The 25,640-nt window shown below is 44.3% G+C and overlaps 1 protein-coding gene across 3 annotated transcripts in view; it reads left to right on the forward strand.

The window, feature by feature from the left end:
* LOC141089037 (intracellular hyaluronan-binding protein 4.S-like) overlaps positions 1 to 25,640 on the forward strand; it is a 133,132-nt gene that overhangs the window by 51,875 nt on the left and 55,617 nt on the right. For all 3 annotated transcript variants that reach the window (XM_073575299.1, XM_073575300.1, XM_073575301.1), the window contains one exon: positions 9,233 to 9,382. In XM_073575299.1, coding sequence (XP_073431400.1) covers positions 9,233 to 9,382 — 150 coding nt within the window. The remainder of the gene's footprint in view (positions 1 to 9,232; positions 9,383 to 25,640) is intronic.

Here is a 25,640-nt window from a genome sequence, read left to right on the forward strand (position 1 = left end):
GCCTGACCAGAGACCATCCGTGCGCACAGGAGGCCCGCCCCGCGCCGACCGGATCCATGCCGTGACGTCACCGGAAACACGCGGGCCCACGTGATCCAGCGCGTCAGGCAGAGAGCCAGGGCGGACGCGCGACGGACATCGCGCATGCGCACAGGCAGCATCAGGCAGGAGCCGCCATATGTAAAAAGGGCAAAACGGATGGGCAAATAGAAATGTGTAAAAGGAGAGTAAAAATAGATTGTGCATACATAGATGCATCATACCACAGATATATTGCAAAATACTAGTGCACAGAGGGGTATATCTGCAAGGACCATGGAATAAAATATAAGAATGAAGCAATGGGTCACATAATAATAGAAAACACGCACAAAATATATATGGGAAAAGAGACGCAACATAGAAAAAACGCAAAAATGCCTGAATCTCTATGTATATAGATGCAACCCAGACAATGCGTAAGACACATGGTGCACCGTATATTGCAAATGCTCATAAACAGGAACCCCATAAATTTATAGACAAATACACACAGTGCATAGACAGTCACATGCGTGATATGTGCAAGATACACGCACATGAGTGACGCACGATGTGGAAATAAGAAGGATAACCATATGTATATAAATGGGATAATGCACAATAATACAAACAATGAATACAAAAATAACAATACAAAATGCAAAAAATACACACAAAAAATAAATAAAAAATGAAAAATGAAGATACAGAAAATATACAAAAAATATGCCGAAAGTAATACATATACGGAATACATATGTCAAAGATGGGTAATACCCAGCCCATCAAGTTAACTATATAGTTAAACCCATATGATGTGGGCATAGACGCATGTGAGATCAGAGTCTTCATCATAAATGGATCCATAGGACAACTTCCATGGTTCACGAAGACCTCAGAACCTTCCCAGAAGAATATATCATTCAAGCCACTGGAAAATGAATAAAAAATAAAACATAAGTAAAAATACAAGACCAAAAAGCTCAAAAATGGGATAAATTGAATGAGTTACAAGTAAGGAGCATACGAAATATTTTCGTTTAGACCACGTGGATGGATGGTGCCTAGTGTCCAGATCCATCTGGTTTCAGACCTAGCCAGCCTATTAGATAATTTACCACCCCTTATATTGATGTTAAGGGCATCAATGCCCCTTATTCTTAGGAGTGTGGCATTGCACCGGTGAAATTCTTTGAAATGCCTGGGTAACGTCTTCAGGCTTGAATCGTCGGTGCAGTTGGCAGCCGCCGAGATCCCCAAGACATGTTCCCTTGTGCGTACCTTCAATTGTCGCGTGGTCATGCCCACATAAATGAGCCCACACGGACATGTAGCATAGTATATCACGTACCGAGTGGTATATGATATACGTTGCTTGATGGAAAACGTCCTGGTACCATCAAAATTAGTAAATGAGGTACTACGTTCAATGTTAGGGCAGGCTATACACCTGCCACAGGGGAAGCAGCCATGTCTAATTGGATGATCATCTAGAAAAGTGTGAGCTGGATGATCAACATAATGACTAGCCACCAATTGATCACGTAAATTCCTAGCCCTTCTATAGGAGATAGATGGATACTCTGGGAGAAGTTTGTTCAGGATAGGGTCCACCATGAGAATAGGCCAAGCCCTTCTCAATACATCCCGCATTAATCCATGTTGGGGATGGAAAGAGGTAACAAATCTCACAACCTCACTACCCTTAGATTTATTGCGGTCCCTGTAGAGTAGCTCATTGCGAGTTGAACGTCTGGCACGTTGATAGGCCTTTTTTATACTCCGTTTACTGTAACCACGTGCTAAGAATCGAGCTCTTAATTCATTAGCCCGATTTTCAAAATCGATATTAGTGGAACAGATACGGCGGAGACGTAAGAACTGTCCCACAGGGATAGCTTTGATGAGATGATGGGGGTGACAGGATGAGGCGTGGAGTAGAGAATTGGTGGATGTCTCCTTACGATAAATATCAGTTTGAATGATCCCTTGTGAATCCTTTTTGACAGAGACATCCAAAAAATTAATTTTTATGGAATCCCACGTCAAGGTCAACCTGATGTTCAGATCGTTGTCATTCAAATTAGACGTGAATTGCAAAAGGTCGATGGAGCTGCCCTGAAAGATAAAGAAGATATCGTCGATGTAGCGTGCCCAAAATGGGACACGCTCAATCAACCCCTGTTTATCAGACAGAAAGAGATCCCTCTCCCACAGCCCCAGGAATAGGTTGGCATAGGACGGCGCAAGGGCCGCACCCATGGCAGTCCCCTGGAGCTGCAAGAAGAAGGACCCCTTAAACACAAAAAAGTTGTGTGTGAGGGTGAACTCTAAAAGCTCCAGGATGAGGTCCCTAAGTCCCATGGAGATGGTAGAGGTGGATAAATAAAATCGTACGGCACGTAGGCCGTCGATATGCTTGATGTTAGTATATAGGGACTCAACATCAACCGAAGCAAGAAGAGAATCACCCTCCAAGCAGAGTCCATCGACCTTCCGCAAGAGATCCCCAGTGTCCTTGAGGAATGTGCCTATATTTTTTTTGTTTCTGAATAGACTTTACCTGTGTTTTAAAGGCATTGGCAAATTATTTGCCAAGTACTTTTTGGTGTTGTCCTGAACACTGTGTGCACAGTTATTAGGCAATTTGTATTTAAAGGGAACCTGTCACCACTTTTCTGGCCTACCAGCTAAAAATATCAGTTATTGAGTGTCAGATATGCATTCCCCAACTACTTGTGAAACCCCCTGACTCCCCATGTATCACCCATAAAAACCTTTTTTTTTTTTTTTTTTTTATTGCTCCCGCGCTGTATGGTAATGTATTTGGTCCGGTCCGACGGGCGTTGCTTCAGTTCCCTCACTCCACCCCTCCTCGGCTTGCTGTGCGCATTCCTTGACGTGAATAACGCGAATCGCTTCGTTTTCGCCCGTGCGCAGTATGCTTCGCCCAACTGCAGCCAAAGCCGAAAAGCAGTACGGCGCATGCGCCATACAGCTTTTCAGCTTTGCCCTCAGTTGGGTAACGTATACTGTGCATGCGCGCAAGATCCCATTTGACTGCGCACAAATAAAATCTCTAAGCAATCTGCATTCACATCAAGGAATGCATACAGCAAGCTGAGGGGTCGAGTGAGGGAACTGAAGCAACGCTCATCGGGCTGGACCGAACACCTTACCATACAGCGCGAGAGCAATAAAAAAGGTTTTTATGGGTGATACATGGGGAGTCAGGGTGTCTCATAAGTAGTTCTGGAATGCATAGTTGACACTCGGTTAACTGATGTAGGCAAGAAAAGTGGTGACAGGTTCCCTTTAAGATGATATTGATCAGCTACACCACTATCACCGGGTTTATCCTACCTCAACAGCGTAATGTAGAGGCAGAGCCCCTGATTCCAGCGATGTAGCAATTACTCAGCTGTTTGCTGTCATTTCTTATATCATCGGTGTTTTTTCTATTGCAGATCTAAAAGTTCTCTGTATGTTGTGCTTTTGTATCACCCTGCCAACACCACTGATTGGCAGCTTTCTATGTACTATGCATATGGCCAGAAAGCCATGTACTCATCCATCTGGTCTGTTGAGTCTGTCACCTTGTTCCATCAGTTCATAAGACCTTTGAACAATCTGTCTTCAGGTAGTCTTGGCCCAGTTTTGACGTTTCAACTTGTCTTGATCAGTGGTAGTCAGGTTTCAGCCTCCCTTACACCATGTACTTCTGGGCTCCAGGAAGGTTGCAGTTCTGGAATATGACAGCACTGGGGATAATGGGTTCCTGATCACTTTGTTTTGATCCTTCTCAATACTTTGGCAGTTAATGTGCTCAACATATTCCACATGAAGGTATATCATGTGGAAAAAAAAGTGAAAATAAGAGAAAATATTGATTGTTAAAAATAATTCTTTATTAAATATTATTAAAAGGAGAAGTTAAAAAGACAGGGCAAAAGGCCACCAATGCCCCTGGAAGAAGCTACATAGCGAAACGGCGCTCGTCGGGCGGGGGGAGACTTCTGCGGCATTCCCTCAGCTGTTAGCGGTGGACGCTGCACCTAATCCGGCACATTCTTCTAACTCGGGTATTAACAACCAGTCCCCGGTTTATACCAGGCACTTTATTTCTATTATACTCTGTGCAGCTCCCTGGCACACTTTACTCATTAACCCTTTAGCACACTCAGGACGCTAGTAGTCACATGGGCAATGTGCAATACTGTTTCCTTTGCAGATACTCAGCAGTAACAAACAATGGCTTTTGTCTACTGAGACATGTTGAACCCTGCAGTGATAATTTTGCATGTCAATACCTCTTTATATTTACATCTAATTTAAATCTACTTTTTCCACAGGCAACATGCAATATTGCCTTTTTTGCAAAACCTAGTAGTAACAAGCAATGTGTTCATTGTCATCTACTATGGTGCACGGACTCTGGCAGGAATTATTATTATTACTTTTGCATGCAAGACCCACTTTTGTATTTATATTTAAATCTACAGGGTTGTTATTGAGTGTAATATTATTTTTTTACATCATTGTATACTGTTTTGCCGCAGCCTATCCCCCTTTTTTTGGAGGCCTTTTGCCCTGTCTTCTCCTTTTAATAATATTTAATAAAGAATTATTTTTAACAATCAATATTTTCTTATTTTCACTTTTTTTCCACATGATATACCTTCTTGTGGAATATGTTGAGCTCCGTATTGAAGTGACTTTGCCTTTCTAAAAAAGGACTGAGATTTTTTTTTTGGCAGTTAATGTGCCTTTTTTTTTTTTTTTGGTAACTATTAGCCCCAAAACTTCTGATGGTTCTGTGATTGCACCCCAATATCTCAGCAATTTTAGTAGTTCTGCATCCCGAGGGTCAGTTAAACCTTTTTTGGCCCACTTTGTCTGAGGAAAACAATCTGCCTAATAGCTATGCACAGTTTGATAAAGGGTGATGATATCCTTTGGCTTCATTACATGACATCACCTCATCTGCTTCATCCAATAAGCATTCAAGTTTATACAGGTTTGAGCTGGAAAATCTGCATAAAAATGATATGGTCAAAATACTCACCTAATTGTGCACTGTTATGATTGAGTCACCGTAGGAGGCAAAAACAGAAATGCTAGCTAAGTCCAGAAAACCAGAGAAGTTGGCAGCTATCGGATTGCAGACCCCTGAACCTATCAACACAACTAGCAGTAGCCGTGGGGGGTTCCTACGATGCCCTAGACCCCTCGATCACAGCCGGAGAAATAACTAGGCCTAAAGAAAGAAAGGGGAAAACTAAACTGCCCCAGAGCAGACCCCAAAGCAATAGGCAGCCAGCAACATATAATGACGGTGAAGCAAGATGAAAACACTAACACAGGCAGAAAGAAAGACTGAGCAAAGACGGGGCCCAATCTAGCTAGATAGAAAAGGACAGGAAGGCTGCTGTCTGCAATCCGTGAAAAACCCTATGAAAATAAGAGCCAACAGACTGACAGTGAAAAAGGCCCTGAAGACGCTAGGCTTCAAAAAAGCTATGTCAGTACTCGGGAATATTCTGAAGACAGAGCTACAGGCAAAAGGAGATTCAGCTCACCCCAGCAGGGAATGGCAGAATCCAGAAAAGCAAGGAAAAACAAAAACTAAACACTAATGCTAACAGGCAAAGCAGAAAAACTTAGCTTAGAGGAGCAGGAATCAGACTGGTGTCCTAGAAGTCCACAGAGAAATCACCCGCAGGGCAGAAGGGCATCGGCAGCCTTATCCAGTCCGTGACTCCACTCAGCCAGTCATCCTCATCAGGCTCAGGTGCCTGATAATCAGGCTCATTACCTTCCTTCACCAGAATAGGGAGTTCACCAGACCTCAGTGACGAAGGGGAAAATGAACTCACAACAGTGCACGCAGTGTATCTTATTGGCGTCCTTTAAGCCAGTATACTAAAGAAACGGGCTTGAAATATCATAAGACATGATATTCTATAGAAAGATTTACAACTAGTTTCTTTTACATTACCATTATTAGAGATGAGTGATTTGATGCAAATCAAATTTATGTTGAATTTCAGGAAATTGTTTATATTTGCTAGGGTCAAACTAATCTGTTATTTGAATCTCCACAATGTCTTCCACTATTTTTTAAAAAGCAAAAGATTGTATCAGCTAGAGAAGACTCGCATATCTTCAAGCATGAGCTTCTCCATCATAATGCATTGCAGCAATCAAATCACATGGTAAGGCACAGATAATCGGAAGGGACCATCATAGCCTGTATCAAAGCCAAGGAAGGGAATACAGCAGCTGATTCATTATAGTGAGAGTACATTGGAGCTCACAGTTCTGCAACAGAGATGGGTAGAGAAAGCCCTAAAAATTGGACAGGTATAACACAGGCTGCCTGCAGTATAACTGCAGCAGTGAAGATGTATAGTAGTCTGTGATTAATGCAGAGATCAAATTTGTACGGAGAAGGAAAATCTGTCAGCAGCAGTGTTGTTGACTTGATCAGTGACCGGCCCACCATACATACTAGATGGCTTTTGGACAGCTCTCAGATACCCAGGAGTGCTCATTCAGCCATACACTCTTGAAGGTGTTCTCCAGACATGTCTGGTAAAGGCTTATAACTAGGAGACTATATGTTCATCAGTCCAAAATCTGACATGCTAAATCGCTATTTGCTCCAAAAGTCAATTATCTAGAGCGTGCAAATACATTAGATTGCCCAGTGGCACAAGTTAATTTAGCGTATTAATTGTATGGTATCAGAACGTGGCAATGAAATGGATAAAGTAAAAGAAAAATCTAGTAATATGAATGCAGCACTACCGCCAGCATTGGCACCAGTCCTCCAGGCAGCAGGATTACCAAACCAAAGTTATAACAGGCCTCTTTTGCCACTGGCAATCTTATTAGTGGGGAGGAAAATCAGGACATTATGTAATCTATGGCATATCACTTGTCACAGCACAATGTGTAACACTGTCAACTTGAGTCAGTATTCCGCATAGTCCTCTGCCACCGTAACAGTTAATCTTTTACATTGTGTTCTTTCCATTCCATCAATATCTGTAGCCGCCAGGACTACTGTGGCTTAGGGGACCAAGGGGTAGAAAAGCGAAGTAAAGTATTTCACAACGTCTTCCATTTTACTTATTGGATGAGATGAACAGTTAGTGTTTGTACTCATAGGTGATGAGGGACACTATTCAAATGCTGCTCATGTGGAAAAAGCAAGCTGGTCAACAATGTGAGCAAGGCTCAAGCTGTCCTCTTACCCCCTACTTCTTCCACTCATCTTTCATCATACTTTCCAAGACATCCCTCCTGACAGCACCATGGAGGTCGTCCTTATAGGGAGAGGAAATGCATGATAGTCCCACCCTCACACCTTGGTGTTTTTACAGTCCTTATGAGAACAGGTGCGAGAGGAGACTTCCAAACACAGTTGCCTTTGGAGTCAGACTCAGGGGTATAGGGGGTCCATCGTCTCCTCCCCCCCCCCCCCTGTCAAGCGGTCCACGACCAACAACCCCTCAGCCTCAACCAGTCGAGCAAGGCTCCTGGTGCTCTCACAACTTCCCTCCTTTGTGGGCTCTCTTCTCCGGTGCCTCCCTATGGCATGTCATTTGGTCCAGTGAGCGCACACCATGTACAAAAAGGATGTACAAAACCCTGAGACTTTAGGATTTGTCTACCTGCTTAAGAGTTTGGGAGGCATCGACAGCTATATTGAGAGCACATACAGCTGCTACTTCAGTCGCCAGGTCCATACACTTGTGGATCGATGACCTAGAGCAATGTTCCCCAACTCCAGTCCTCAAGAGTCACCAATGGTTCATGTTTTCAGGATTTCCTTAGTATGGCTCAGATGATAATTGCAGTACCTGCACAGGCAATAATTCAATCACCTGGGCAATACTAATGAAGTTCTGAAAACATGACCTGTTGGTGGCTCTTGAGGACTGGAGTTGGGGAACACTGACCTAGAGGAACATTTTCAGAATACAACTTCTAGGGAGGTCATTTTAGAGTCCTTTCCCTTACTCATATTAGCCATGGGGTTTATGGCAGATGCTTCCATGGAAGCTGTTAGATTTGCAGCTAGGAATAATGCCCTTTCAAATGCAGCCCCTCCTGCTATTTTGCTTAAAATATGGTCTGGGGATAACCTAAGAACAAGTGCTGTTCCATCCCCTTCTCAGGGTTGAGTATTTAAGCCTGTGCTGTATCAGTTTTAGAGAAGGCATCAGACAGCTGAATATAGGGCCAGCTGATTTCAGCCCTTTCGCAGGTCCCACCCCTCCCAAAAGCAGGATAATGGAGGAAAAAAAAAATTGGGCAGATGGAGTTACTCCAAAGGAGGCAGCAGTTGAGGTTCCTTTTTTGTCCTGGGTCCAGGAATGGGGAGACAGTGACGCCATGTGCGTAGGTGGGCGGCTCCGTTGGTTTACAAGGGACTGGCAGGAAATTCCCTAACAGGCATTCCACACATGTATTCAAGCTGTCTAGCAGTCGCAAATCATGCAGCTGAGGCAACGAAAAACTAAATCTCCGAGCATGCCAAAATACTCGGAGACCACCCAAGCATGCTCTGGGAGACCCGAGCAATGAGTATACACTCTCATCACTACTAGCCACCATTACTACTTCTTCAAAAGTGAAGCCTGGCATGTCAGAGTGAAGAGACTTTTAGAAGCCATGTTTGCTCCTTTGTGAAATTTAAATATGCAAATTTTCTCTTCTGAGAGGAATAGGACTAGAACTCTAGTTGCCACCTATTGGAAGGCTTAAGTCTCCTCACCTTGGTAAGTCAGGCTTGACATGCCACTCTCCTCCAGGAGAAACGTTACCCCTTGGATCCCAGTCAGATGCATCTCACCCAGCAAAATCATATCCCACACTTGACACTGATGAGGGACAGTACCCCAAAACAGTGTCTGCAAATTGAGATTCCTGGTTTGGCTTTTATCCTAAGTTTATGACCAGACTTGTTAAAAGGGTCAATACTGACTTTTAGAATTGCTACTTCCAATAGGTGGCACTACAGTTCTAGTCCTGTTCCTCTTTGAAGAGACAATTTGCATACTTGAATTCCTAGTGGAGCATTCCAAGGCTTAAGTCTCCTCACCTTGGTTTGTCATGCTTCACAGGTGACTTTCCGCAAGGAGAAACTTTACCTCGTGGATTACCTGTTGGTTAAAAATCTAACTTTTTTTTCTTTATCTAGTTTCAAGTTTGAGAAGGAAAAACAGGTGAGAAATTGGGTTGCAAGCCATAGAGGAATACGAGGCGGAGGAAGAGGTTTTCCACGATATACGGAGAACGAAAATCAAAGAGGGAAGCGCGAATTTGACAGACACAGTGGCAGTGACCGTGCGTAAGTGTTATTTTTGTAGCATATAAGTTGCTAAATGGGTCCCATGTCCTCCTGGAAGACTTTTTGGTAAAATTTCAAAATGTAACCTTCTAGCAAACTTAACAGGAAAAGTATGACTTTCCATTCCAATTTAGTAATAAATGCTTGGTACTTTAAAGGGAATCTGTCACCCCTTTTTTGAGATATCATATAATGATATTCAATTGTGTGTCACATAAGGATTCTCTTAGTACTTTTGCTTCCCCCTGACCCCGCACCTTTCATGCATAAATACCTTTTTATATCGGTTCAGATGTATGTAAACTGCCGCGGTGCGGTCCGATGGGCGGGGCTTATTCAACTGCTCCCCCTCCCTGTCTTGCTCTACGCAAGAAGAAATGCATAGAGCACGACAGGGGGGGGAGCAGGTGAATAAGCACCGCCCATCGGACCGCACCACGGCAGTTTACATACATCTGAACCGATATAAAAAAGGTATTTATGCATGAAAGGTGCGGGGTCAGGGGGAAGCAAAAGTATTAAGAGAATCCTTATGTGACACATAATTGAATGATATCATTATATGATATCTCAAAAAAGGGGTGACAGATTCCCTTTAAGGCTGTGTGCCCACGTAGCATTTTTTTTGCGTCTTCGCAGCGTTTTTAACCCGCGATTTTGCAGCGAAAACGCAAAAAAAAGCATCCCATGCAATCCTATGGCAATCTGCACATGCTGTGCTAATGCTGCGTGTTTTTCTGTGGCGGAATCGCATCGCAGAAAAATGCGCAGCATGTTCATTCTTTGTGTGGAATCGTGGGAATTCCGCACACATAGGAGTGCATTGTTCCACTTACTTTCCGCATGTGCACCATGCGCAAATTAAGCTGAAAATGTGCGGATGGTACCTAGGGTCTGGAGGAGAGGAGATTCTCCTCCAGGCTCTGGGTACCATATCCCTGTAATAATAATTAAAATAAATAAATCATGTTATTCTCACCTTCCGGCGTCCCTCGCAGCGTCACCAGGCATCAGCGATGCTTCCGGCAAGTCCCGTTCCCAGCGATGCCCTGTGACAATGTCCTTTGACGTCGCGGTCTCGTGAGACCGTGACGTCATCAAAGGTCATTGTCGCAAGTCATCGCTGGGAACGGGACTTGCGGGGAGCATCGCGAGGATCGGGAAGGCTGCGCAGGACGCTGGAAGGTGAGAATAACTTTTTTTTTTTTTTTTAAATTTTAAACTTTATATTTTTTTACTACTGATGCTGCATAGGCAGCCTCAATAGTAAAAAGTTGGTCATATTTGTCAAACACTGACAGGTTGGTTACACTCGTCAAACAATCAGTTTTCCAAGCGATGCTACAGATCGCTTGGAAAACGCTAGCATTCTGCAAGGTAATTACACTTGCAAAACGCTATTTTTTTCGCGGGAAATACGCGGGAATTGCAAATGCTGATTTCTCGCGTATTTCCCGCGGCATGGAATTGCGGAATTCCCACAGAAATTTCAGCGGGAATTCCGGACGTGTGCTCATAGCCTGGGTGGTTGTAGGCGAGCTCTCGTCTTTTGACAGCTGTGTGAGGCCGGGTGCACACGATCTGGAAGTGGCAGCGCTTTGGATGCAGCGTATATGTTCACTGCCGTCTATTGAACTCAGGTGAATCCGCATTTGATCACTGAACCGTGCAGATTCACCGCGTCCAATACATTCTATTGGTGAAATTTCTGTTGCAGTCTAGTGTCTCCACAAGAGAAATTGACGTGCTGCAGTCTGGAGAGACGTGCTGCATGTCATTCTCTGCGGGTGAGCCGCGGGCATCTGTAGACACATAATGGACATGGTATTTCTTGAAATCCCATCCACTATGTTGTAACATATGTACGCTGAGGGTTGGATGCTGCACATACCTTGAGACTTACTGTTAGAAGAGAACACTGGTGGGAGACGGGTATGTGCACAGGATATCTGCTATTTTCATGTAGGATGTAGTTATTTAGAAAGTCATGTAAGCTGGATTCCTGTGTATATTATAGAGCAGTAGGAGCTCTGTACTTATGTTATGAGACTCTAGCTATCCATTTAGAAGCTGCTATACTTATAGAAAATGTTAAAAAGGAGCAATCCGCTCAGCTGTCCAGCTGCATGGCAAAATACTTAAGTAATAGCAACAGTCCAAACAATAGGCTTGACAAAGACCATGCAGGTCTGAAACATGTTGCCTGGTGGCGCAATGGATGTTTTGTCCCTGCCTTTTTTTAATTCTTGTGCTGTTGAGTTTAACCATTTTTTTGTGCCTTTTTATACTATTGGGTTAATAAAGCAATTATTTTATGAAGTGGCGTGCTGGCTATCGTTTGGACTATGCCCATAATAGTATATTAACCTCTCGTAAGGGGTTATTTTCTTGTGGATTTACACTTTAGAAGAAACTATATTCTTCCATTGCAGATTCTCTTAAAATCAAATGTAACTTCTGCCTTTATTTGGCAATCTTATTACATACCTAGTATATAATAACAATCTGCATGAAGTGAAGTTCAGGCTCGAGGATGTTGGGAAAACATTTGTTTGGTGTATTGCTGATTCACTACTTCTTGGGACGCTTTGGTGACCACTTTTGTACTTCAGTTTTCCAAATTTGAGGAAATATGTGAATATATTCTCCTGTTTTGTCGATGAGACTAGATTTGTCCACACTGAATTCTGCCAGCTCTCAGAGATGGAAATCTAACCAGATTTTTCACTCACTCTTGTAAAGTGAAAGTCAAAACCTGCATTTATAGCAAATCTGATTATTTTCCTCATTTTGTGGAGTTTTTTTTTTCTTCCGCAAAAGCTATAGGTCCTCCACATTGGTTTTAAGAATTATAAAAAAAGGCTCCTTTATTCGGTCGTCCATGACAGTACCACCTGAGAGAGGGGATCCGCCCTCCAGGAACAGGAAATCCTACAGATACATAAGGGCGGCACCTCTCCCACGCATCAGTTGGTTTCCTGTTCCTGGAGGACAGGATTCCCTACAGATCATGCCATCATGGATGAAGGAATCCACAGGCTGGCTGTCCGACTCAGGTAGTGGGGGGGTCTCCTACCTCGGGCAGTACGGAGTCCCCTGGAAGCGCCTCGGTGGCCCGGGTAGGGTTCCATGTCAGTGTGTGGGGCAGGAGGGAGCAGGGTCCGGCGAATGCCTGTCTCCTGGGCCTGTGCCAGCGGGTAAGTATGGATCCTCCCCCCGGACCCCGGTCCTTGGTCCTGCTGGTGCGGTCTCCCTTCGTCCGGGCCGGGGGCGTGCGGCTGTGCCTCTGTTGCGTGCGGGGAGCGCTGTGCGGGGTCGGGCGCCGCCATGGCGCCGGTAGCCTGCGCGTCCCCCTCAGACCGGAAGTGACACGGGGGCGGGGCCAGTAGCGCCGGACCGGAAGTCGGATGCCGGCCGGCTTTTTCTCTGGAGGGAAAGGGGGGGCGAGAATCAGCCTTTGGCCATGACACCTGTGAACCCGGATTGCCGGGGGGAAGAAAAGGGCACAGAGGTCCCAAACCAGCTCCCAGCAAAAGAAAAAAAGCAAACTGGAAAATCCGACCATAGACGTTCCTCCAGGCCGAAGGATCCAGCTCGCCCCCCTTCTCCCCCGTGATCCGGTACCTACGCCTTCTGCTCAGGGTAAGAGATCTTAGTGAATGTGCCCTGATGCAGTGTTCCCCTTATGTTTTCCTCTTACAGGGAAAGAAATGCGCTGAAAGAAATGCGCCTTTTTAGCCGATGCTTTGGCAGATTCTGCAAGAATGGCGGCCAAGGCCGCAGGGCTATCAAATGCAGCCCGTCGGGCTATATGGCTGAAATGCTGGCCCAGGGATATCTAGGCCAGATCCCGGCTTTGCTCCATCCCGTGTGAAGGGGAATATCTATTCGGACCAGTCCTAGATGAACTCCTGGAGAAGGCTGGCGACGATAAAAAGAAGATCCCTTCCCTCCCCTTCCTATAGACGTCCCTTTGCTAGGAAGAGATTTTTTTCGGAGGAGGTCATCCAGGGACCGGGGCAGATGGTAAGATAAAAAGAAAAAAGGTACCAGGTTTATGTCTGGAGGGGGATGCCAGGAAGCATCCCGTGAGACCAAGAAACCTCCCCAATGACTAGAGACCCCGGTGGGAGGTAGACTATCGGCCTTCAGCCAAGCCTGGTCGCGGATCTCAAACAGTAACTGGATCCTGGGGTTGATAGCCTCAGGCCTAAAGCTAGAATTTGCCTGTGTCCCCCAGAACAGTTTTAGGGTCACCCCGCTCAGGTCTTCCCTGGCGGAACAGACTGCCCTAGAGACCGAAGTTGTTGACCGATGTCAGAAAAGAGTACTACTGATAAAGGTACCAGAGGCGGAGAAGGGCGAAGGCTTCTACTCCCCCCTATTTTTGTCCATAAACCAGATAATTGTTATAGGACCATAATCAATCTGAAGGCACTCAACAGATAACTGGTCATTCGACCTTTCAAAATGGAAACAATCAGTTCCACAATAAAATTGTTTGGAAACTGTTTTATGGTGGTGTTGGATTTAAAAGACGCTTATTACCGTATACCCATCTATGTGTCTCATCAGCGTTTCCTTAGTGGTAGTTCATTTACAGGGGTCGTTACAGCATTTTCAATATGTCGCACTTCCCTTTGGTATAGCAGTCGCCCCCCCCCCCCCCGGGTGTTCACTAAAGTTATAGCGGAGGTTATGGCCCATCTGCGGGAAGCAAACATCCTAGTAATCCCTTACCTGGATGACTTCCTTATTGTAGGCAAAACAGCAGTCCATTGTCTGGATCAATTGCAAAAAGCAAAATCAGCTCTGGAGCGGTTAGGGTGGCTATTAAACATTAAGAGGTCCCGCCTACAGCCCATGAAAGTCCAGCAGTTCTTAGGCTTAACCCTAGACTCGCAGAATCAGGAGTGTTGTCTTCCACCCGAAAAATTAGTTCACCTACGTCAGCAGGTCTTGAACGCCTCCAATAGCCCTACCATGTCTCTCAGGAAAGCAATGTCCCTCCTGGGTTCTCTCTCATCCTGCATCCCCCGCGGTCCGATGGGCCCAGTTCCATAGAAGGGTGCTACAGGGCGAGGTTTTACGCCATCAAAAGATCCTGGGCGGTTATCTAGAAGGCCAGTTGACTCTATCCCACATACCTTGAGATCCCTTGAGTGGTGGCTAGATGAGAACAATCTCTAGCCAGAGGGGTGCCCTGGGAATATAACGTAACCCGGGTAGTCACCACAGACGCAAGCCCTATGGGTTGGGGGGCCCACATGGGGGAAATCTTGATCCAGGACCTGTGGGAATGCCATCAGTTAGGAATGTCCTCCAACCTGAAAGAGCTAACAGCCGCAGAGCATGCAGTCAAAAATCTTTGTGTATCTACAGGGTCACCATGTTCGAATATTCTCCGACAATCAGGTCAACGTGACTTACATCAACCACCAAGGTGGGACTCGTTCCAGGCCCCTGAAGGAGGTAGCAGAACGGCTGTTCCAATGGGCAGAGCAACATCTCCTGTCTTTAACAGTTCTGCCCATAAAAGGAAAAGAAAACACCACAGCAGACTTCCTAAGTCGCAACCTTCTAAAGCAGGGGGAATGGTCCTTAAAAATGTCAATCTTCAACCGAATCGTACAAAAATGGGGGCAGCCAGAAGTGGACCTCTTTGCCACCAGAGAGAACAGGAAGGTGCCTCAGTTCTGCTCCCTAAATCCCAGGGAGAATCCTCTGGCAGTAGAAGCTCTTCTGGTCAAATGGGACTTTGGGCTAGCCTACGCCTTCCCTCCCCTGGCTCTACTACCTCTGGTGATGAGGAAGGTCAGGAAGGACAAAGCTAGGATTATAGTGATCGCCCTGTTTTGGCCCAGGAGGACATGGTTCTCATGCCTCAGGACCATGTCTGTGTTTGACCCTTGGGTCCTACCAAACATTCCATACCTCCTATCCCAGGGCCCAGTTTACCATCTTCGGGTAGTTGGCTTACATCTGACGGCGTGGATTTTGAACGGGCACTACTAAAGGAGAAAGGTTTCTCCCCGGCCCTAATTAACACCCTGCTCAAAAAGCAGAAAACCGATTTACAACCAAAATCTACGCTAGGATCTGGAAAACATTCCTTCAGAGTTCAGGGGTAGTAGCTGGGCAGCCCACTCCCATAGCACAGATCTTAGTTCTTACAAAGAGGTCTGGACATGGGACTCTCCACCAGCACCCTTAAGGTACAGGTGTTGGCTCTAGGGGCGCTTTTCAACTGCAACATCGCCAGTAACTATTGGATCAATAGGTTTATTAAAGCAACAGGCAGGTCCAGACCGGTAGTGAGAAATAAATTTATGCCATGGGATCTAAACCTAGTCCTTACGGCCATGACAGAGGCCCCGTTTGAGCCTATTTCATCTTCCACAAAAAACCTGTCCCTTAAAGTGGCTCTCCTGGTAGTGTTGGCATCAGCCTGGAGAGTTAGTGACATCCAGGCGCAGTCTAGACTTCCTCCTTACATACAATTCAGGGACGACAGGGTAATTCTTACACCTTATCCAGCATACCTGCCTAAAGTAGCCTCCAGTTTCCATAGAACTCAGGAGATAGTTCTTCCATCCTTCCTCCCTAATCCCACGAACGATAAGGAAAGGAAATTACACACGCTAGATGTTAGGAGATGTCTCCTAGAGTACCTGGCAATTACCGACCCCTGGAAAAAAGATAATACCTTGTTTATTTCCTATCAGGGCACTAGAAAGGGCCTGAGGGCTTCAAAAAGCTTGCTAGCGAGATGGATTAGTGAGGCCATTTCATTGGCATACACCTCAAAAGGCAAACCGGCCCCTGGCAAGCTGAGGGCGCATTCCACCAGGGCCATGGCAACCTCTTGGGCAGAGAGATCGGCGGTCTCGATTGACCAGATATGTAAGGCAGCTACTTGGTCCTCTCCGAGCACCTTCTATAACCATTATAAACTAGACCTGGGTGCTTCCTCAGACCTCTCCTTTGGTGTCAGGGTTCTGCAGGCTGTAGTCCCTCCCTAAGTAATTATTACTCTCTGTAATTCTCTCAGGTGGTGCTGTCATGGACGACCGAATAAAGTCGTAGTTACTCACCGGTTAACGGTATTTTTCGGAGTCCATGACCGCACCCGTATATTCCCTCCCTTTAGTTTAATTTGGGTGTGCACTTCTTCCTCTTATATGTACACGGGTAATTAATAGTCGTGTAAGAGTATTGTATATAAATTATGCTATTAACCTTTGTGGTCCTCTTGTGCTCTGTAAACCAACTGATGCGTGGGAGAGGTGCCGCCCTTATGTATCTGTAGGATTTCCTGTTCCTGGAGGGCGGATCCCCTCTCTCAGGTGGTACTGTCATGGACTCCGAAAAATACCGTTAACCGGTGAGTAACTATGACTTTCTTCCACAAATTACACCACACCGGTCCACACATTGTTACTACTAAGCCACACTAATTTTTTTTTTTTTTCTTCTAGACACCTACAGGTAACGCACCAACAATATTCTCTCTATAGTGTTTTATCCTGGCTCCATAGCATTCATATAATTTGCCTTCAAGCTGTCAAAAGATCCGGATGGCAATCATACTCTGACACACACATTGGAATACATTTTAGCTCTGAAACATTCCATACTTCACAGGAAAAACACAAACCCACTGGAAAGCTGGCTACAAAAAAACAAAGGATCAAAATTGCCAATTAGCTCTTGACTCCAACCGACCTCACTGTAAGTACTTCATTGCCATCTTTAATCCTTGAAATCTCTTGTTATATCAAGAGAAATAATCTCCATAACCTTTTATTGTGGAAATCCATATTTCAACAAAAACTTTCATTTATCGACAAGGTTAGCCACAATCCAGGTTCTTGCTAAAGCAACACAATTTGTATCTTGACTATTAACACCTAGGTTCTAAGGCTTCTTTTACACTTACCGTGTTTTTGCGGGCCGTTTTTGCGGCCTCTATAGATTTCTTTGGAGCCGCAAAATCGGCCCGGAATAATTCCACCGTACACCGTTTGCCGTACAGCCATGAGGGTCGTATTTGTGGCCATGGAAAAAGATCGAGCCTGCTCGATCTTTTTCACGGCGTACGGACACGGCCCCCATTGAAAATCAATGGGGCCACAAAAACAAACAGAAGTTAGTTTTTGCGGTGCACCGTCACTTCCGGTTTTGCGTAACGCCGTTTTTTTTTCCCAATACTATTTCCATAGTATTGCAAAAATGAAAACCTGCGATCTGCAAGCTTTTTGCGGTCCGTTATTGCAGCACACCGTAAAAATTGCCACGATACGGCCAGCAAAAACGGGCAACAAAAAAGCGGTAAGTGTAAAAGTAGCCTGAGGGTTCCTCTCGCCCTGTGATCTAAGCAAGAAAGCAAGACTTCAAACAAAAAGCTGCCTCCTAATCCCTGTATGCCCAAATTTTTGCAACCCCAAAATACACATATTCAGCTAATTTCATGCTTTTGAACCCAAACTACCAGGTCCAATCTGATCTACACCCAACTTGGGTAAACGTCCTAAAATAACTGGAGAGTTACTGTCAAGGGAGTGTTTTTAAAAGGAAAAATATCTTGGCACTCTTAACCTAATTAACAATGCTGTAAAAGTAAATATTCCTGAAATCTAGTGGCTACAGCAGAGCCTGATGGTAATTCTTGGCCTTGAGGTGGAGGGTTTGAGGGAGAAGCCAAAAGCACTGGCACAAGAGTGCTATGGTCCCATTTTTATGTTTGGATTTCATGTAGCACTCTGTTAGAAAGTAATCACAAATGCTTTACTTCTTAATGGTTGTACAATTTCTGCAAAATTATGCCACTACTAACAATAAGCAAGCAATTTTAGAAATGATTTCTACTTTTACTTACAAGGACACTGTAATTTGAGGTATCTTCTGTCCGGCCCCCTTCAATTAGACATAGATATAATCAATACACTGATATAAATATTAAGGGTCTAACTATACTAAAACTTAACCTTTTCAAAATATTAAAGCGAACGAGCAAAATAGAAATTGGGGAAAAAATCAAATACACCTATGTATAAGGATAGTATTGAACAGTGTATAATTTCCGCAAGCTCCAAATAATCTCCCCTCGAGGTAGTATCAATTTGGTAGTGCACTCAAAAATTATATAAGGTTTGTAGTAATACCTATAATGCACAATTTATAAACTTCCTGAGAACCTAATCACAGGATATGAAAATATATATGCCAGAGTAAATAATTAAATCATAATTGTATTTAAATCATTAAAATTATTAAAAGTAGAAATGAACAGAATACCTCATATGAGTAAACACATACCCTCCAAAATACAGGTCTATAAGAAATGGATAAACCCACAATTGCAAGAAGCTACGGTAAGGTGCAAGTGCAAAATAGTAGAGTATGCACCTCCCATTGGTAGTTCAACCAGTAGCTAAATGTTTATAGGGGCCTGACGCCGTTTCGCTATGCTTCCACGTTTGTGCAAAATAACCAATGCAATATTAGCTGTCTAATTATTGCACCGAAGGATAATAAATGATAGACAACCCAGCACAAGTCAACGGTCTATGTAGACACTAAAGCAGTCTACTAAATGCAGTATGGTGTAAAATAAATCTGTGTCCTCTCAAGTGGTTTTATAGTTTGAGTGCACTCAAACTATATAAGTGCTTGCTACAGTGCATGATGGCTTATTTTTCTGTCACTCTTATACTACTGCCTAGCCCCTGGTGAATCAAGGTAGCAAATACAAACTGATGAAATGAGTAGGGATTTTTATTTAGTTTAGTCTAGTCATTATTAGTTTCATATTTGGCTCATCTGTATTAGACTCTCCAATTTCTCCTCTCCTTATGTCTGACTTGGGGATGGTGTCCTAAATTTTACACCATAATAAATTTAGTAGACTGCTTTAGTCATTATAAGTAATGAATGAGTATTCTCGTTGCTCGGGTGTTCTCCGAATATTTTGGCATGCTTGGTGATTTAGTTTTCGTCACCTTAGCTGCATGATTTGCGGCTGCTGGACAGCTTGAATACATGTGGGAATTCCCTAACAAACAGACATTCCTCACGTATTCACGTTGTCCAGCAGCCGCAAATCGTGCAGCTGCGTCAACAGAAACTAAATCTCTGAGCACGCCAAAATACTCGGAGGACACCGGAGCATGCTCGGGAAAACCCGAGAAACAAGTATACTCTCTCATCACTACTCATTATATAGACAGTTGACTTGTTCCAAAACGATCAGCACTCAACTGTAGCGGTGGTGCGTGAGGAGGGGTAAATGGTGTAAAATCAGTGAAGTCCTGGCACTCATAGAAGGTGTAACCTTATATCTTTGTTATATCATCACACTGATTCAACTGAACGATTCAACTGAATGTTTCAACCCATCCGGAGATTTTCACAGCCATATCGTTTACTTCTGTGGAAAGCTTGGGATAGGCTGAAACATTCAGTTGGATCAGTGTGATGTACTAGACATATAAGGTTACACCTTCCGTGAGAGCTGGGACTTCTCTGATTTGACTTGTGCTGGGTTTTCTTTCATTTATTAGCCTTAGGTGCAATATTTAAACTGCTTAAGTTGCATTGGACATTTTGCACAAACCTGGGCAATGTGCAATATTTTAATGGACTCTCCACTCTACTCAAGATCACATCTCACTACCTGTGCACTTGACCCGATCCCATCCCACTTCATCCCAAACCTCACCACAGTCTTCATCCCAACCCTAACCCATCTCTTCAACCTATCACTAACAACTGGTGTTTTCCCCTCAAGCTTTAAACATGCCTCAATCACACCTATCCTCAAAAAGCCCTCTCTTGACCCATCCTCTGTATCTAGCTATCGCCCTATATCACTTCTCCCCTATGCCTCAAAACTACTGGAACAACATGTCCATCTTGAACTAGCCTCTCACCTCTCTTCTTGTTCCCTCCTTGACCACTTGCAATCCGACTTCCGGCCACACCACTCCACTGAAACTGCACTAACTAAGGTCACCAGTGACCTACTAGCCACCAAGGCCAAGCAACACTACTCTGTCCTCCTTCTCCTGGACCTGTCCTCTGCCTTTGACACAGTGGACCATTCCCTATTACTACAGACCCTCTCATCTCTTGGTATAACAGACTTGGCCCTATCTTGGATTGTGTCATACCTAGCAGACCGGACATTCAGCGTCTCCCATTCGCACACCACCTCCTCACAGCGCCCCCTATCCGTCAGAGTCCCACAAGGTTCAGTCCTAGGGCCCCTGCTCTTCTCAGTTTACACCTTCGGCCTCGGACAGCTCATAGAATCTCATGGCTTTCAGTATCATCGCTATGCTGATAACACACAGATCTACATCTCTGGACCAGATATCACCTCCCTACTAAACAGAATCCCTCAATGTCTGTCTGCTATTTCATCCTTCTCCGCTAGGTTTCTAAAACTTAATATGGACAAAACAGAATTAATCATCTTTCCCCCATCTCACGTGATCCCCCCCCCCAACAGACCTATCCATTAAAGTAAACGGCTGCCCACTCTCTCCAGTCCCACAAGCTCGCTGCCTTGGGGTTATCCTTGACACTGATCTCTCTTTCAAACCACATATCCAAGCCCTTTCCGCTTCCTGCCGACTTCAACTCAAAAATATTTCATGGATCTGTACATTCCTCAACCAAGAATCTGCAAAAACCCTAGTCCATGCCCTCATCTCCTGCCTTGACTACTGCAACCTCCTGCTCTGTGGCCTCCCCTCTAAGACTCTCGCACCCCTCCAATCTATTCTTAACTCTGCTGCTCGACTAATCCACCTGTCTCCCCCCCCGCTATTCCCCGCCCTCTCCCCTCTGTCAATCCCTGCACTGGCTCCCCATTACCCAAAGACTCCAGTTCAAAACCCTAACCATGACATACAAAGCCATCCACAACCTGAGTCCTCCGTACATTTGTGACCTAGTCTCCCGGTACTTACCTGCACGAAACCTCTGATCCTCACAAGATCTCCTTCTGTACTCCCCTCTTATCTTCTCTTCCCACAATCGCATACAAGATTTCTCCCGCGTATCCCCTCTACTCTGGAACTCTCTACCACAACATATCAGACTCTCGCCTACCATGGAAACCTTCAAAAAGAACTTGAAGACCTACCTCTTCCGACAGGCCTACAACTTGCAGTAACCACCGATCCACCAAACCGCTGTACGACCAGCTCTACCCTCACCTACTGTATCCTCACCCATCCCGTTGTAGATTGTGAGCCCTCGCGGGCAGGGTCCTCTCTCATCCTATACCAGTCGTGACTTGTATTGTTTAAGATTACTGTACTTGTATGTATTATGTATACCCCTCCTCACATGTAAAGCGCCATGGAATAAATGGCGCTATAATAATAAATAATATTAATGGGTATTACAAACCTTATAACGGTTTTGAGTGTACTACTGAATTGATATACTACATTGAGAGGAGGGTTATTTTACCCATAGTTTTTTTTTTTTGGAGCTTGAGAAAGCTATACACAATACAGTATTTTCCTTACAACTAGTTTTATTTCATTTTTTTTTTCCATTTCTGTTTTGATTTTTCATTTTAATTAATAACTTAAAATATTAAAGGTCTAACTGTATTAAAACTTTATCAATGAATTGGTTAGTGATTTTATTTTGGGGAAGCTTATGTGATTTTCAGTGAAGTTCCCACATGGTATAATCATCCCCATCCAAGCCCCGATTACAATGTCAAATGCCTTTTGCAATGAGCACCCGTAGTATAATAATTTCCCTCACCCACCCAGATTATAACCTATCCCCCCCACATGTGGTAATCGGCCACCCAATCCTTTCAGATCATAATCAAACATTCCCTGTTGCTTGCATAATAATCCCCATACACCCATATTGTAGCCTACACTGCTGCAATTATTATTCCTCTACCCCTAGGATTAGAATCATACACTTCCTGTAGTATAATAATTATTATGTAGGGTTAGTCCCGAAAAATAAGGTCAACATGCTGATCGCTGGGGTTGTGACCACTTTGGGCACAGTGTCTATGGCATACATTGTCTATGGCATTTACAACAGTCCCATAGACAATGAATGAAGTCCTCTCATGCACATCCTCTACATGCAGAGCACCATTTTGGGCATCTATTGAGTCCAAATTGACAGACCTCCAGCAATCAAAGTTATATACTGTTCTATGAAGAGAGGATAGCTTTGTTTTTGTCAATAACCCTTTAATCACCCCCATCACATATAATAACCTATGTAGTGTAGCCTGTATAAATATACATATTTCACCAAAATCAATTGCCATATGCCCTATCCAAAAAAGATCCAGAGCATTGCTGTCACTTTGCTGCATTAAATACATAACATGTTGAGCTTTGCTGCCAATGTAAATCAACCAGATGCACACAAACCAGTGACTGACTGACAGCCACACTCAACAAACGGAGTACTACTTCATGAGTGATCAATCTCATCTGATGTCATAGCCAGCCATGGACAATGGTGTCTCCCAGCCCACAAATGCTGTGCTTGAAGAGACAACCTACAGCGTGGCCACAGATTTACTCCTTTCAGCCACCTATATATGCAATCTCGCCCTGATGTACATTACTCCTCAGACACTTTATACGCAGCCCTAGCCCTCCTCAGCTACTCTCGATACAGCTTCATTCTGTAGTATGTCGCTCCTCAACCTCTTTATACACAGCTTCCATCTGCAGACCATCATTCCACACCCACACAGTAGACTGCTTCCGTATGCATTACCTCACACCTCAGTACATTGTTCCTCAGGCCCAGAATGCACAGCCTCTATATGCAGTACTTTGCTCCTCAGTCCTTGTACAAACAGCCTTCAGAAGCAGCAAATGGCTCCTCAGCCCCTGTATATTCAGGCTTCAGATACAGCAAATGGCTCCTCAGCCCCTGTATCTACAGCCTTCAGATGCAGCAAATGGCTCCTCAGTCCTGTATATACAGCCTTGAGATGCAGCAAATGGCTCCTCAGCCCCTGTATATACAGCCTTCAGATGCAGCAAATGGCTCCTCAGTCCTGTATATACAGCCTTCAGATGCAGCAAATGGCTCCTCAGCCCCTGCATATACAGCCTTCAGATGCAGCAAATGGCTCCTCAGCCCTGTATATACAGCCTTGAGATGCAGCAAATGGCTCCTCAGCCCCTGTATATACAGCCTTCAGATGCAGCAAATGGCTCCTCAGCCCTGTATATACAGCCTTCAGATGCAGCAAATGGCTCCTCAGCCCCTGCATATACAGCCTTCAGATGCAGCAAATGGCTCCTCAGCCCTGTATATACAGCCTTCAGATGCAGCAAATGGCTCCTCAGCCCTTGCATATACAGCCTTCAGATGCAGCAAATGGCTCCTCAGCCCTGTATATACAGCCTTCAGATGCAGCAAATGGCTTCTCAGCCCCTGTATATACAGCCTTCAGATGCAGCAAATGGCTCCTCAGCCCCTGTATATACAGCCTTCAGATGCAGCAAATGGCTCCTCAGCCCCTGTATATACAGCCTTCAGATGCAGCAAATGGCTCCTCAGCCCCTGTATATACAGCCTTCAGATGCAGCAAATGGCTCCTCAGCCCCTGTATATACAGCCTTCAGATGCAGCAAATGGCTCCTCAGCCCCTGTATATACAGCCTTCAGATGCAGCAAATGGCTCCTCAGCCCCTGTATATACAGCCTTCAGATGCAGCAAATGGCTCCTCAGCCCCTGTATATACAGCCTTCAGAAGCGGCACATCTCCATCCTGTGGTCCTCTCCGGCAGTATGAAGGTGTGTGTCCTCAAAAGTGTATCAGCTGGACTTGTTTCCTTTTTAAATTTCAGCAGACAAAAGCATCAGAATATTAGTGATATACCAACCCCCAGTTGATGGATCAATATTTGTCAAGGAATTTTCAGAATTGTTGTCAATCTTAATAATTGATCATCACAGGTGGATCATACTTGAGGACTCCAGTGCTTGACAGATGGCTGCCTCTCTGATTGGGAAAGCGCTATTTACTACCTTGGATGTATAGTTTTCTCGCATAAAAGGTCACACTCTGCATTTAATATTCCACACTTGGCTAGATGGCTCAAATGTAGCGGTTGTGAGGTCTGACAATCATACTATCAATTTCTCATTCAACTATCTGTCAAACACCAAATCAATTAATCCATAAGACACAGGGTTCTTAAAGGACTATCTCCCCAAAATATTAGGAACAACCTAAGTTGCAAGAAACAAACATGCTTTTTCAGACAATTGCATTACAACAAATGTAGTGTTTGATTGTAATGCAATTGCTCCTTGTTGCACAAAAAAATATTAACTGCCAATGGTGAAAACACCAGTCCTCAGAGTTCAAAAACTCATTGGACCTATACCTCCAGAACTGCTATTCGAACACAAACAAGGAAAAAAAAATCCGTCTTTATTTCATAAGACAAAACAAATTTAAGCCCCCAGCCAGGACAGCTGTTCTGTACAATAAAACTCTGCAACCCTGCTTGCCTTAGATTTACTATTCCATTGTTTCAACAACCCTATTAAATATTTGCCCATTATTTCATGGAAAAATTTCTACTATCTAGTCCAAAACACAATAACAATATTAAAAAATCAACTTCATGGTCAAAATTTGATATGCTAGGTGAACCAGATATCCTCTCAATCCTGCAGCATCTCCGCAGAACATAAGGCGACCTAGATCCAGGCCCCACATCACACCTGCTGGAGTGTCCTGAGCCACTTGTCCCGGCATTCAAGAATATAGTTAACTCTTCTTTGCTTCTTTCAGTAGATCAGATCTCACCATGCTGTCATCAAGTCTTTCTTAAATAAACTCTCCATGGACCCAGATGCTATGAGCATCTACAAGCCGGTTTCTAACCTGCCCTTCTTAGGGAAAGTCAAAGAAAAGGCCATTGATATCCAACCATCCTGTCAGAACATTGCATTTATGACCCTTTCCAGTATGGCTTCCAACAAAACAAAACCCTAGCACTGATGCAGCAGATAGACGAGTACTAAATGATTTACTTGTGGCAAGAAAAAAGGGTGCACTATCCTAATACGCTTAGGTCTTTCTACAGTATTTGATAAAACTGACCTTGATATCATAATACACAGACTTCATGATTTGTCGTTAATTTGTGGCACAGTTCGTTCCTGACTTAAAGGTCACAAAGAGTATCTATTGGCTCTTAATCCTTTAGTCCAGTCCCCTCAAAA

Source organism: Dendrobates tinctorius, unplaced genomic scaffold (assembly GCF_039654945.1).
Source record: "Dendrobates tinctorius isolate UK_male_01 unplaced genomic scaffold, ASM3965494v1 ptg000044l, whole genome shotgun sequence".
In the NCBI taxonomy this organism is placed as follows: domain Eukaryota; kingdom Metazoa; phylum Chordata; class Amphibia; order Anura; family Dendrobatidae; genus Dendrobates; species Dendrobates tinctorius.